The 14,629-nt window shown below is 39.7% G+C and overlaps 1 protein-coding gene across 4 annotated transcripts in view; it reads left to right on the top strand.

Moving 5' to 3' along the window:
• ERBB4 (erb-b2 receptor tyrosine kinase 4) overlaps positions 1-14,629 on the top strand; it is a 322,379-nt gene that overhangs the window by 166,166 nt on the left and 141,584 nt on the right. For all 4 annotated transcript variants that reach the window (XM_031554101.1, XM_031554102.1, XM_031554103.1 and 1 more), the window contains exons 5-10: positions 97-215; positions 5,131-5,272; positions 6,611-6,724; positions 8,323-8,449; positions 12,430-12,503; positions 13,445-13,535. In XM_031554101.1, the coding sequence (XP_031409961.1) occupies positions 97-215; positions 5,131-5,272; positions 6,611-6,724; positions 8,323-8,449; positions 12,430-12,503; positions 13,445-13,535 (667 nt within the window). The remainder of the gene's footprint in view (positions 1-96; positions 216-5,130; positions 5,273-6,610; positions 6,725-8,322; positions 8,450-12,429; positions 12,504-13,444; positions 13,536-14,629) is intronic.

Consider the following 14,629-nt stretch of genomic DNA (forward strand, 5'->3'; position numbering starts at 1 on the left):
TTTTTTACAGTATGTTGTTGTTCAGCTTGTTTTCCTCAGAAGAGCTGTCTCCTCAGTTCTGATTCTGACACGATCGTTTTTCCTTCCTTCTCCTAGTAACAAAGACAGTGTGTGCAGAGCAGTGTGATGGACGGTGCTACGGGCCCTACGTCAGTGACTGCTGCCACCGGGAGTGCGCTGGAGGCTGTTCTGGACCCAAAGACACTGATTGCTTTGTATGTGTGAGACTTCTCATTTTTCTTCTTCCTGGCAGACACAGTGCATGTTTTTAGTGCTTTAGCCCATGAAACTCACAGTTTTGCTCCTCTGAATGCATTGCGTGCACACTCCCAGATTTTGACTGTGAACTCTTAACATTTAATGTTTTTCTCTTTATATTGGCATCACTTATCTGCTTAATATTACCCATTAGCAGATTTGAGATTTGTAAATACAGATTGGGAAACGTTAATATGGTAATCTCTGTGATTTTTATCTTTTGCTTTTCTATAATTTTTTAGAGGTGACAGGGAATTTTCAGATGTATTTATCATTACACTCGAGTATGGCTTTTATTACTGCACAATGCGCTTTTTATTTGGAAGTCAGGATTACAATTTAGCTTCTTCATGAAAGATGTTCCCTATTACTGCCAGACCGGATTTAAACACAGCTTTTTTACTAGCCATACTAGGAAGGAAAGCGGTTCCCAAAATATTCTACCTCAAATGTGTTCTACTACATATTCTTAAGATGAAAGGACAAAAAAAGACACTTTTTTTCAGTACATACAGACCTTTAGCCAAATTTGTCTCATTTGTACTTCATATTAGTAACAGTGTAAACAACTTCAGCCACCAATACTGATCTCAAAAAACATATATCTGATTGCTCTGTGCTGCAGAGGCAAGTTTTGCTGATGTTTTCAAGGGCAGCGAACCTAGACCAAAGGAAGCTTAGAATTAGAATTAGAATGTGCTCAGAGAAGTGGATCTTCAGAGGACCCAAGTGATGGAGGGGACAAACACCAGCCAACTTGGGTGAGCTCCTCTTAAAACCTGCCAGGCAGTATTGAAAGGAGAGATCTATGCTATGTTAAAGCGCATGCAAGATGAGGAGGCTGTCTGAGTCAGCCAGCATGGCTTCATCAAGGGCAGATTGTGCCTGACCAGTCTGAGGGCCTTCTGTGATGGAATGGTAGCACTGATGGACAGAAGGGCAACTGATGTTGTGTACCTGAACTTGTGCAGGACTTTTGACACACTGTATACTTATCTTTAAATTGGGATGATATGGATTTGAAGGCTGGACTACTAGGTGGATAAATAATTGATTGGATGGTCATAGTCAGAGGGCTTGTTGTCAATGGCTCTGTGTCCAGGTGGAGGCTTGTGATGACCGGTGTTCTCTAGGGGTCTGTCTTGGAACTGACTTTCTTACACGTTCTTTACCAATGACCTAGACAGTGATCAATTGCACCCTCAGGAAATTTGTAGAAAACACCAAACTGAGTGGTAGGTAGAGTTGATTCAGAGAAGGAAGGAACGCCTTCCAGAGTGGCCTGGGCAGGCTTGAGTAGTGGGCCGCTGTGAACCAAATGAGATCCAGCAAAGCCAAGTGCAGGGTGTTGCACTTGGGTCAGGATAGTCCCAGATTCGTGTACAAACTGGGAGAAAAATTCTCAGATAGCACTCTGCAGTGAAGAACATGCGGGTCCCAAGTGAATGAGAAGCTTGATGTGAGCCAGCAGTGTTCTCTTGCAGCTTGGAAGTCCAACTGCATCCTGGGCTGTTTCGAGAGAGAGATGGCCAGCAGGGCAACGGGGGTGATTGTTCCTCTCTACTCTGCTTCCATGAGACCCTATTCTAAAGTATCATGTCCAGGCCTTAGGGTCACCAGCACAAGAAAGCTGTGGAGCCATTGGAACAGGACCGGAGGAAGGCTGTAAAGATGATCAGAGAGCTGGAGCACCTGTCCTATGAAGACAGGCTTAGACAGCTTGGTTTGTCTAGTCTGGAGGAGAGAAGGTTTTGCGGAGACCTCTTTGCAGCCTTCCAGTTCTTCAGGGAAACTTACAAACAGGAGGGAATTGACTTTTTACGTGGTCTGATAGTGATAGAACAAGGAGAAATGGCTTTAGTCTAAAAGATGGGAGGTTTAGGTTAGATGTTAGGAGGAAATTCTTCACTCAAAGAGTGGTGATGCACTGGCACAGGCTGCCAAAAGAAGCTGTGGATGCCTCATCTCTGGAAGTTTTCAAGGCCAGGTTGGATGGGGCCCTGAGTATACGGACCTGGTGAGTGGCAGCTCTGCCCACAGCAGGGATTTGGAACTGGATGTTCTTTAACACCCCTCCCAACCTAAGATCAATTGCAAATGTGTTGGTACTCCAGGTGAGTGTCTCATGGTGATCCTAGTATTGTTCAATATCTTCAACAGTGACTTGGATGAAGGGGTGGTCCTTCAGCAAGTCTGCTGATGATACTTAGCTGGGAGGAGTGGCTCACATGACAGCAAGACCTGGACTGGCTGGAGACCTGGCCAGAGAGGAACCATGTGAGGTTCAGCAAGAGCCAGTGTAGAGTCCTGCACCTGGGGAGGAATAACCGTGTGCATCAGTAGAGTTTACTGGTAGAAAGGAGCTGTGCAGGGAAGGACCTATATGTCCTGGTGCAGAACAGGTTGACCATGATCCAGCATCTCTCTTATGAGGAAATTCTGAGTGCCCTAAGGCTGTTCAGCCTGGAGAATAGAAGACTGAGAGGGAATCTTATCAGTGCTTATAAAAATCTAAGTGGCAGATGTGGAATGGATGGGGCTATGACAGGACAAGGGGCAATGACAGGACAAAGGGCAATGAGCACAAACTGGAACACGGGATATTCTGCATGAACACAAGAAGAAACTTATTTACTATGAGTGTTACAGAGCCCTGGAGCAAGCTCCCAGGGAAGTTACAGAGTATCCTTTGGAGATACTCAAAACCCAGCTGGACAGGTTCCTGTGTAAGCTGCTGTAGGGAACCTGCTTTAGCAGGTGGGTTTAGGCAGGTGATCTCCAGAGGTCCCTTCCAACTCCTATGATTCTGTGATCCAAAGCTTGCTGGAACTTCTTGGTTGGTTTTGACTAGAGTTGCGGAAACAGCATTCCTTCCTGTGATGTCATATAATCTGAATGTGTAAAGAAAAGATTTATTGGTCTCATGCAATAGTTGAGGAACATCCTCAACTGAAGCCACATCTTGTTTGGCCACGTTCTATAGTACTGCAGCCTGAAATTAAAAACAGATTTTCTGAATAATGGCAATAATAGGAATCTGTATGTTAAAAGTCATGCTAGCATGTTTCTTCTGACCCAGCAGAGAAGTACCCAGAGCACTGCTTTCATTCACTTCTGGCCCCAGAACAGTGTAACCGAAATTCAGCAGGGGTCAGACAATTTTCAAGGCTAGTCGATACTTGCTTGTGACACACTGTATGAAAAGTGTATAGGCAATGACCACCTGTGCTTAGTTGTCAAGTGAGAGATACAAGTCAGTTTTTCCTGAGTTTCTTGTGTTTTCATTCCCATATTAGCAGTGTTTAGCATCAAATCCTGAAGTTTGCTTGCATTATGAAAACAATTACAAATGAATACAAAGTATTACAGTCAAGAAGTAAAACTTCCCAAATCTTTTCCTGAGAAGTTCCGTCTTAGAAGAGTATTGGCATGTTTTACTTTATGTATTTGCTAAGAGGATTGTTGTGTACATAATAGAGTATTTCCTCAGTTGACAGTGGATATAAAAAAATGAGGAGAAAATGAACTAAATTAGAATTTATTAATAAGTAAAGCAAAGCTTATGAAACCCTGAAAACTGTTCAACATATTATGGCAGCTTGTAACAGCATCCTGCTTTAAATATGGTGTTACTTCTTGATGAAATTATCTAGCCTCCTCCTCCATATGCTGCCATACAGTCATTTGGATATTCAGTTATAAAAGCAAGGCAATAATCATCATCTAAGATAACTGCAAGCAAACATGCTAAAATAAAGTTTTAGAAATATTCTTATCTTGTATTTAAAATTAACTGGATCTAAAACTTGAAATGCACAACAGGGCCAGGCTGAATACTCTGAAATCAGAAAAATGACACAACTCTATTCACAGAGTGGGCTTTCTATCCGGTTCTTGGTAAGGATGAAGGGTAGATGGGCAAAATCCAGTAGGATTGGCTGCTTAAGATGCTAGGAGGATTCAAGCCAGGCTACAGCTTTCATATTTGTATGAGTTTTGACACTAGGCATTGGTGGTGTGCTTTGTGACTGCTACTGGAGATAGCAGTTTTCTGTATGCTGTGATCAAAACCACAGACAAGAAGTATGGTGATAAAGAATGCCACGATTTTTGTGGGTTTTTTTGTTGTTTGTTTGTTTTTAGCTTTGCTAATTATCATCCCTGCATTGTCAACTATTCTTCCTGAATACTATTACTCTATCCACACGCTTGCCTCTTCATTTGTCAGAGCCCTGTCCTCTGGCAGCTGTGGGTGGCTGAGCTTGAATGCTAAGTGATACAAAGTCCTATTTTCTTCTCCCAGTGTGCGAAGCAACTGACCTTGTTAAACTTGCACTTAGGGAAATGACCCCCTCCTGTGCTAACTCAAAAGAAGTTCTTATCCCTCTTGCTTTCTAATTGGGAATTTCAGTTTTCAGCTGGACTGTGGACTCATGCTGTAAGAAGTGAAAAGGTTGGACCTCTAAAGAAAAGTCATTAGCATTTGTTTAGATTAACTATGATAAATAACTGTTTACTCCTGGCAGCTTTAGAGCTTCCTATGGAGTTGTGAATTAGTTGATTACTAGTAGTAACAATAGTTATGAAACAAATTGGAGTTCTGTTACATTTTTGTAGGAAATGCTGTAACAGTCAGCTGTGTTTCAGATTAAGGGATCTCTGTGAGAATTCCTTTCATGTGCCATGTATTTGCCAAGGTCCTAGCAAGAAATCTGTGTAGACAAAATGGAGATTAGAAGGCTATGCATAACATTCCTCACTGTTGCAACATTTCTGAACAGTCAGAACAGTTAAACTAAAAACCGAAACAGCTACACAACCAACTATATGACTTAATCAAGCTGATGTTTTCTTTCCTCCCCTGTTTTGCAGGCCTGTATGAATTTCAATGATAGCGGAGCATGTGTCACACAGTGCCCCCAGACATTTGTGTACAATCCTACTACCTTCCAACTGGAACATAATCACAATGCCAAGTACACGTACGGGGCTTTCTGCGTCAAGAAGTGCCCACGTAAGTGCTGCCTTGGCTCTCTTTTCCTGCGGCGATGGGAAGTTTTGAATTGCATTTCAGGAGCCCTGTGGAACCGCGAGAGAAGGAGAGTGAAGTGAATAGTGCAAAGGCTCAGATCGCCCTGTGTGTGCCTGCATCTAGCAAAAGTTTAGTCGTATGCTAAGTAGAAACAGAGTTCTGGGTTGTTGACACTTTCCAAGCGTTGTGTATTGGAGTGACTTCTCTTTTACAAAAAGGGAATTCGCTGAGTTTCTGTCTCCACAGTGACCACTTGTTACGTTCATGCTTTCGAACGGCCTGTGTAGATTTAGAAATGAACTGTTAAGATAATACCAAAATGCTGTATTAATTCATGGGATTGTATAAATGAGTGTAATTAACAGAATTAACAGTCTACCACCAGTAATATCTGGCACCAAACACTTTCATGATGTGGATGCTCTTTTCTTGGAATCATGATGGTTTGACATAAAGTTACCACATTTTCCTTAGCAGTTTTCCCAGTGGGGAAAAAACTTGCCATACTGACAATACCATGAGTGAAAGTACAGTAGCTGGGGGGGATTAAAAGCAGTAATCCCATGCATGTGAAAAACACATACTTCTGAAATGCCAGCCAGATGAAAAAGAACAAAATACTTACTTAGAGATTGCCATTGATGCAGTCTTCGATACAGACGTTTTAGTTAGGAAAGAGAGACCATGTTTTTGTTCTCCCTTTTCTTCCCACCAATGTTTCCAGTTGTGTTGTCCATTATTTTAAATGTAATTTACCTGGATAATCTATAATAAACTGAACCATAACTCAACTCAAAGCTAAATCCAAATTTTGAATCTCTACGATGAAGCTCAGATTGACAGTAGGCTGAGGTTGGGACTGTCACAGCTTTGTTCTGTCTCTAATAAGAGTGGTGAATGATCTAAGGAAGTTGAATTTTTGTTTATTTTTAACAGAACTGGTATACCATGCACTGCTTCAGGGATGTGATTCTTTGTCTAAGTACTTCATTGAGCTTTCTGATTTATTTTTTTCTTCTTGACCTCATTAAGTTTTCAATCAAGTAGAATCAGTCTGTATCTCCTTTGGCAGTTGTTTTACAAGGCAAAATTGAAATAATTGTCATTGTCCCATGCAGTGCATTATCCCATGAATACAGTTCTGTGTGCGTGAAAGAGAACTGTTTTTTCAGGAGTCACCAAATGCAGGTCTAAATTGCTCATTGTTTTCAGAAGTGTCTCAATAAGCATGAAGGTAAATAACATAATACAATCAAAAACCACGTTCTTCCAGTATTGTGTAGTCCAGTGGTTCACTTTCTCCCAATATCTTCTTTTTAGACAACTTTGTGGTAGATTCCAGCTCTTGTGTCCGTGCATGTCCAAGCTCCAAGATGGAGGTTGAAGAGAATGGTATTAAGATGTGTAAGCCCTGCACTGACATTTGTCCTAAAGGTAGGCAGTAATTTAGTATAAATGTTTTTTGAATGTAGTCTACACTCCAGTAGAGCAAAGCAGTGTGTTATTTTGGCATGAAATATGTATGAGTATGCTGTAGAATATTTGATATTAATAGCCTTTGGATATCCACAGAACTTTGAACTATGTAGGCTGTGTGTGAAGCGTGTTCCTAAATACAACGTAATGAAAATTTATTCAGTTATAATGGTAGTATAACCAAACCAATTACTTTTGCTTAGATAAAAATGAGGGCGATTTCTTCATTGGTTTTAGAGAAATCTGAAAGAATTCTTTATTATATCATTTTAATGACTCGTATTTCCTGGAGGTGTTGCAGAGCTCTCCTTTTGTCATTCCAAAGGAGGCTGCACTAAAACCCAGACTTCAATATAGGGTATGTTTCACACTCAGTGTAGCTTTAAGTTTCCATTATTTTGACTGTTCTCTGAAAATACCTATTTTCCCAGAATCTTTTACCTTCTTTCTGAGTGTCTTAAAGGTAGATTAGAAGTTTTTCAGTGAGAATGCTGATGAAAAGACTGATATTTATAGGTTACTTTGGTCCTGAGCTCCACTGGGGAGACTTTATGCTCCACGCTTAAATGTCTCAGGATCAAAGCACCATCACATTTCCCATATGGGCTTATGTCATTTTTCAGTACTAGTGGAGGGAACTAGAACTAGTTCTGTAGTAGTCTGAAAAGGAATTCACCACCAAGCTACTGCAAACCCTGTAAATCAGTAGTCACACCACCTGGCTGAGACAGTTAAAGAGAAACTTCTGCCAAGGCTGGGAAATGACGTATTTATACCTATTTACAGTTGAAAAGATACATTTGGATGCATGTGAATACATATGTGTTGTTCTTCCCAAGCCCTTAGCTTTACATAATGGGATGGAGGGGAGCTGTCACGTCTACTAAAGGTTCAGGTGTTCTGATAACAGTTGCCATCTGAGGAGTCCATTAGGGAAATAGATGTGTTATCTGATGGAAACTGGGAGTTTTTTGTTCTTGGATGCATCAGAAAATGCAGCTGAGTTGCTTTTAAATGCAGCGTAGAGAAGATTTGTCAACATTCATATGAAGGTTTCTTAAGGTCCTATTAATTTGTTTAATGAGATGATGAAGAAATTATTTTTGTGCTTCCTTTCAAGAGGGCCTTCTGGTGCATGAATAGTTAAGTTCACAGACTTTAAGTTCACCAAAGCAAAGGAGACTTGTTGAGCTAGCAGTGTAGGACCCCTTCCTTTTGCAGAGTGTAGTGCACAAATATAGGATACTGCCAGTCTAAGTTAAATCATCAAGTATCTCCTTACAGATGGCTTGAGTGGGAGTTTGTGGGGTTCATACTTGCCTTGAGATCCAACGTGAAAAAACATTTGCCAGGATGCCCTTCTGTGGCAGGTCCTTGAGCTTACTGGTTTAAATTAGCACACGGTCCTTGGGGAATATGGGAAATTAGTGCCATTTTAACACTTCTTTGCAGCTTTTTCTCTGCAAGAAATGAAGACTTGCATTTAGAAGGATGACAAGTACTGATTTAGTAATTGTTTTTCCTAGTTCTTCACATAAAACTCCTTGTTTTGGCAGCGTGTGATGGCATTGGAACAGGGAGCTTAGTGTCAGCTCAGACAGTGGATTCCAGCAACATTGACAAGTTCATAAACTGTACTAAGATCAATGGCAACCTGATCTTCCTTGTTACTGGGATTCATGGGTAAGTGACAAAATGTTTGTATGTTGTGTCATGGTGCATGCTGAAACCAGTAGTGCCCACCTCTTAATTACAGCCGCAGGCTTCTATTACTTGACTGCAGACCTAGGCTAAATTAGTTTCCTATCTTCATTTGTGAAGGAAACTGCTAACCAGATTCTTGTGATTCATCCTGTAGGAAAAGACAGAATGAATGAGATGGCATTGGAAAGAGAAAAGCAACTGTGAGCTTAGGTTACTTTATAAAATTTTCAGCACTTGCTTTCAGTAATGGCTCATAACAGAGAATAGGTTGCCTTCCATTCATTTGTTCTGAATTGTGTTTAATTGGTGGTGAAATGTGCAGAATATGCTAAAAGTGCCTCATGTAGAGGCTGTCAGAGCCTCAGTGGCTGTTGCTGCACATGCATGCAAAAAACCTGCCCTCTTGTCAACTCATTTTAATTATATCTATTCCAGTTTCAATTGCAGAGATGTGCAAAAATCAGTGGTACTTAAATGTGGTGTTTCGCTTTAAATATGTCCATGTATTGAATAGGTCTTAATAACAGTAGATGATGTGGAGGTATAGAACCAGTATTTGGGAGTCTCATTAATGTCTGTTTTTTGTAAAGAAAGACCAGCCAAATAACCTCATGCTGTTAATAGTTTGATGGGCTGTTTGCCGTCGTATCAAAAGTGAATGTGTGGTGCAAATTCAGCAGAATGGGATGTAAATGGTGAAAGCAGATGTAATCTGTTTTGGTGATCAGGGGAGGTCTGATGTCAATAACTGCTTTCTTATTTTGTGCTCTTTGAGAGAGCAGACATAGGATTGTATTTTCTCACTAATTCAAGCTTTTTGTGGTGTAATCAGCCATGGTGAGTTACACGTGGTGCTTTGAGGTATTGCAGGGCCTTTTAAAATGAGTAAAATCCTCAAAATACACTAGCAAGATGAAACTCTTTCTCTCCCTTTGTTGTAATAAATATACATCAACAGTACAAAGTATTCAATTACTTCTACTGCTGTGTAGTCTTCATTTTTTAATATGCTCTTTTGGCTTCTCAGAGTTTTCAGTATTGGTTGCAATTGCTTGTTAGGATTTACAGTATAAGGTATGGTTCCAGGCTAACTCCGTGTTTGCAGTTTCATGGCATAGTGTGTGATGATCTGAACTTCTGCAGATAGATCTGAAGTGGAATTCTGGCGTGAGTAATAGCAGCAGATTTTTTGTTGGCCTTTCTTAGAGTTAGATGTGTTAAGATAATGAAGTTGTTGACTCTGGATTGCATGGCTCACATTTCCCTACAAGATGAGGTGGAGAGAAATGACTTGTTTCTTTGGTTTGCTAAGGTGATTGGTTGTAATATTTCTTCACCTGCAACTTGACTCCAGCCACGCAAAAGCTGAAAATCCGTTTCAGTGGAGCCCTGCAGCTCACTGATGTTCAAAAGGCCAGCAAATGTGAGCTTTGGCAGTGCAGTTGGCCTTCTCATCTCCTGCAGAGAGCATAATGTGAAAGGTTAATGTAGCACAGGGAGAAAGAAACTTAGGTTCAGCTGGTTTAAGGAAATGCAGTTTCAGGCTTCTGGAAGCCCTGCAAAGGTCACGCAGCAGTCAGTGCTCGTACCTTAGCACTTTCTCATCCAGCCAGATGATTGTTCACGAGGCTGGTTGTAAATCTGTTACATCCCACATGACAGGAAGTACTCTAGTAATTGCAAGGCAAGCAGCTGGAGGAACCGAGCAGTTCTCTCTGCATCATTCCAGTTCATTAAGAGATCTGTGACTTTGAGGATTACAGAGACATTTTTTGTAGAAGTTGCAGTAATAGTGAAGTTACAAGGTGAGTCATGATAACAGATCTATCAATCAAATATAAAGAGAACAAAACCAATCTTGAATAAAACACTCTGGGTAAGAAAATATTCTGGAACAGCTTTTTTGTTTAAAATTGTAATTACATTTTGCAAATCATTAGTACACACAAAGGAAATAAAAGATGATAGTAAGTATGCTGCTAGTTACATAGATGGACAACGTAGAGCAATAACAAAACATACCTCTGCTTGAACTTCTAATTACCTTCTGTTACAAATTTGTATACTCTGTGAACTGTAACATTTAAGCCTGAACTTTCAGCATTTCAGATTGTAGAGACTTAAAGTCTAGCTGTCTCTGCAGAATCGAAAGATGTTTTGTAGTCTCAGAGAATACTTCATTGCTTGAAAGATGCGAAGAGTGGATTTTATTGTTTTGATTGGTAACTGTATGATTACAATTGATTCTGTCATTTTTGATCCTGTTATTTTGTAGCTTGTCTTTCTGTTGCCTCATCATTTGAACTTAGTCCCTATGTATTTGTAACAGTGTCTATTCAAACCGCATAGGTCACTCCAAAAACGATGCTTCCTATTTATTTCCATGGCAACAACAATAGATGAAAGGAGCACAATAACTCTGTTTGTGAGAATTTTCTCTATCGAAACACTGTTTTTCAACATAGTCATCAGCATTAGCTGTGCATTTTTGCCAGTGATGAACAAGAGTCTGCATGCTGTGCTTGTAAAAATCTGCACCAGTGCAGGTGACCCACTATTTCAAGGCTGCTATGATAGCATCGTTGCTAGGAAAATGTTGCCCGTGAAGCCCATCTTTCCCATCTTTCACTGGCCTGAACAGATGGAAGTATTGGTTCAGTAGGCCCTGACCAATTTACATGCACTGTTCTTTCTGTTTCTGTATTATAATGTTTATTAAGGTCGGAGAGCCTTATCAGCAAGAGTAACAACCCTCCATTATAGGCAGTGTTTTATCTCCCCTTTAGTTGTCTGTCTGCAGTTACGCAATCAGTTAAATCTCTCATTCTTGAAGCTGCAAAGTTCAGTTGTGCCTGTTCTACTGAGAAGTCTTGGCTCTGCTAGGAAGAGTGGTAGATGCCTACATTACTCTACAAGTTTGGATGTTGATAAAGCAGATCAGGCATTTGCCTATTAAGGGGTTTTAATGTATATTCACCACAGCACAAACTTGTGAGGCCTGTCTCAGGAGCTCCAGTTCCAAGAATGTCTCTTAGGAAGCAGGACAAATGGAAATGCATGCTCCATCTTTTACTGAGAATGTTTCCTAGCCTCGAAAAATTCACAAAAACACCATAAGATAGTGTTATAGAAGAATTTTTTCCTGACTATTTCAAGGTTTTTTTGTTAGAGATAGGCTCTAGTTAGCTTCTTACACAACTGGAGAATCACAGTATATTTTCTTCTCGGGGATATTTTCTAAGCAAATTCTCTTTACTTATTTTTTCACAACAAAAGAGGAAATGCTAACTCATGGCACTCTCAAAATGAGTCAGTGTCATGTTTTTATCCTGAGATTTTCCTGTTTGATGGGGACATTTCAGTTCCCAGGTGGCCAGCTTGCTTGACTGCTTGGTTTAGTGCTTCCTGCTCTATACCTTCTAAACAATACATCCTTCTGAAGTCACATGTTAGGGACTGCCAGCATGCTCATAGTTCTCTTCTGCTTATAGCTTGTTAGTTGTTTCAGTAGCAGTTTTGTTAGTCCAGGTAGTAGCGCAGTACTTACGCTGTGCCCATTTAAGCTAGTCTTCTTGGGAAAAATTATCTTTTAGGAAGATCATCCCTAGTTGTTCAGAATCCATTAATTTTCCAGCAGCTTAAGTATTTACTAAAATATTTATGACTCAATCCTTCAAGATAGTGAGCACTACTGTTTCCCTTTAAAATGACATGGGAAAAGTTAGATTTTGCAGAATCAGAAGTCTGAAACCTGCAACCCACAATGCTTGAAATCAAAGTATTGACCTCATGTTAAGAAGTAATACTACTTTCTGTATGGCAGGGGATTAAACCATTAAACCTGCCATACAGAAAGTAGTATTACTTCTTAACATGATAAACATTGTGGTGGTTGTTTTTTTGTTTTTGTTTTTTAATTATTATTCATAGTGGTGCATTTTGTCTGCTTAATCTTCCAGGGATCCATATCACACAATCGCTGCAATTAATCCTGAGAAATTAAATATTTTCCAAACAGTGAGAGAGATAACAGGTAACAAACACTTCTGATGTCCTACAATGTGAATTTCTTTTCATTTTGCATTTGCTGTTGTCATTTGTTGGGTTTCTGAGGGACACAGATGCTGTTTTCTTAAAACTCACTCTGCTATGAATTTGGTAGCTGATATTGGAGTTGTTCTTTATTAAAGTATTGTTCACAGATGTGCTGTCCTTTACTTTACACATGAATACAGAATAAAGCGTTGGTTACATGAGCATCAGAAGACCAAGACCTTACTGTTAAGTGAGCAGTGTGCTGGCAAAGTGATACAAGTGTTACAGATACTAATGGAAGTCTCTGCTTTACCAATGGAATTATCCCTTTGCTTAAAGATGTATTGCGTTCCAGTCCTATACTGAAACATAATCATAGGTGCACCACAGATGTCTGCACAGAACAAAATAAGGAGTTGCACTAACTACCTTTGCCAAGAATGCTCTCCATTGAAGACTGGCCCTCACACACAGTCAGAAGTGAACGAAAGTTCTTGGAAAGTCTTGTTATCTTTTAATGCATCATAATGGATCTCTCAATTGCTGTCTTGGGGCTCCAATACATTTTAAACTAAATGTTCTTAATTGAGGCAAATCCTAATGTTGTCTGCTGCTGCTGAGAAATGGTATGTAGGCCTATCAGATTGCAGCTTATGTTTAAGCTTGCCCTCAGTGTGGCTTTTGAAAGCTGATTTAGTGCTGTGACATTTCTGCTGTGACACTGTTCATGTCTTCCTTTTCCTCGCTGGAGGAGACAGTACAGAGCAGGCTGGTGAATTTTGCACACAGCTGTCTTTGAATTCATTACCTATTTATTTCTTTTTCTCAGATCATAGCTATCTTTCACTTAAAGCCTAGGCCTGTCTTAATTCATGTATGTGGTAAAACAGTCTTTATGGCTGGAATGATTCATGTTCACATTTGCTTTTTCTCCTTCAGGGTATTTGAACATACAGTCATGGCCTGAGAACATGACTGACTTCAGGGTGTTTTCTAACTTGGTTACTATTGGTGGAAGAGCTCTGTATAGGTAAGGTACTTTCTGTGTTCATGACACTGTTTTTGGTTAGCATTTTAGTAGCATGGAATGCAGCACTTCTTGGGAAGCGTGTCATAACTTGGTACGTTTTCTCAGTTGGCAAGCTGTTCATTAACAGTATCTTTGCTATTCCATTCTTTACAATGGACAATAACTTTTGAATGTAAAGATGTAAAAGAAGAACAAACAGCATCAGATTATCCTGGTTTATTTCTGCAGCTGCCAACTTCCAGTTCATTTAATACTTTCTACGTTTTAAAATGTTTTATGAGTGTGAAATGTACCTTGAAAGATACTAGAACTTTGCCTCATTATCTGAATGCCCATACAGATGTGTATAGAATTACAGTCACATATGTCCAAAGAACAACCTGGTCTTAAGAAGCAATAAAAGGTAAAATACTTTGTACTTAGCAGATGATATTTGTTAGCTCTGCAGTATCATTTTTACCAGAGATGTCTCCATATGAGAACTGATAGGGAGGAACTGATTTTTGAAGAGAAGAAAATGCAGTTAGAAATAAAAGTGGAAGACAAGATACCTTGTAGAGAGATGTAGAGAGGAAACTCTGGTTCCCAGTTGTGTAAATGCAGCATTCTGCCAACATTTTTAACAGCAGACCAAGCAGATTATGAATAGCAGTGAAACCTTGAGATTGAATTACAGCCCAGCATTCTGTTCAGAAGCAGCAATTTTTGTTTAGAACAGCTGGAAAACAATTATGAACATTAAAATACAATAACCTAATGGATATTGAGAAGCTGGATGTTGTTCACTTGTCTTCAGTCATACAATAGGCACAGTCATTCCTGTGTTACACAAACGTTTATCATTCTTTTGATAGAAGAGATAACCACAGCTTACAATAGCAGAAAAATGAAATGTGGAAAAATTTCCTTGAAAATAACAGTTTCTTCCTATATTACTATAAATGACATTAATTTGTCACGTTAATACATTTTAGAATACATTTTACATGACTTTGTCAGTTTTTCCTTAGCGTATAAACCATCTTAAGTGTTAACCTTGATGTCTTGTGGGAAGAAGAAACAACACATTTTCTTCAGTTTTCTTGACAGCATTT

The sequence above is a fragment of the Meleagris gallopavo genome, chromosome 7 (genome assembly GCF_000146605.3).
Source record: "Meleagris gallopavo isolate NT-WF06-2002-E0010 breed Aviagen turkey brand Nicholas breeding stock chromosome 7, Turkey_5.1, whole genome shotgun sequence".
Lineage (NCBI taxonomy): Eukaryota > Metazoa > Chordata > Aves > Galliformes > Phasianidae > Meleagris > Meleagris gallopavo.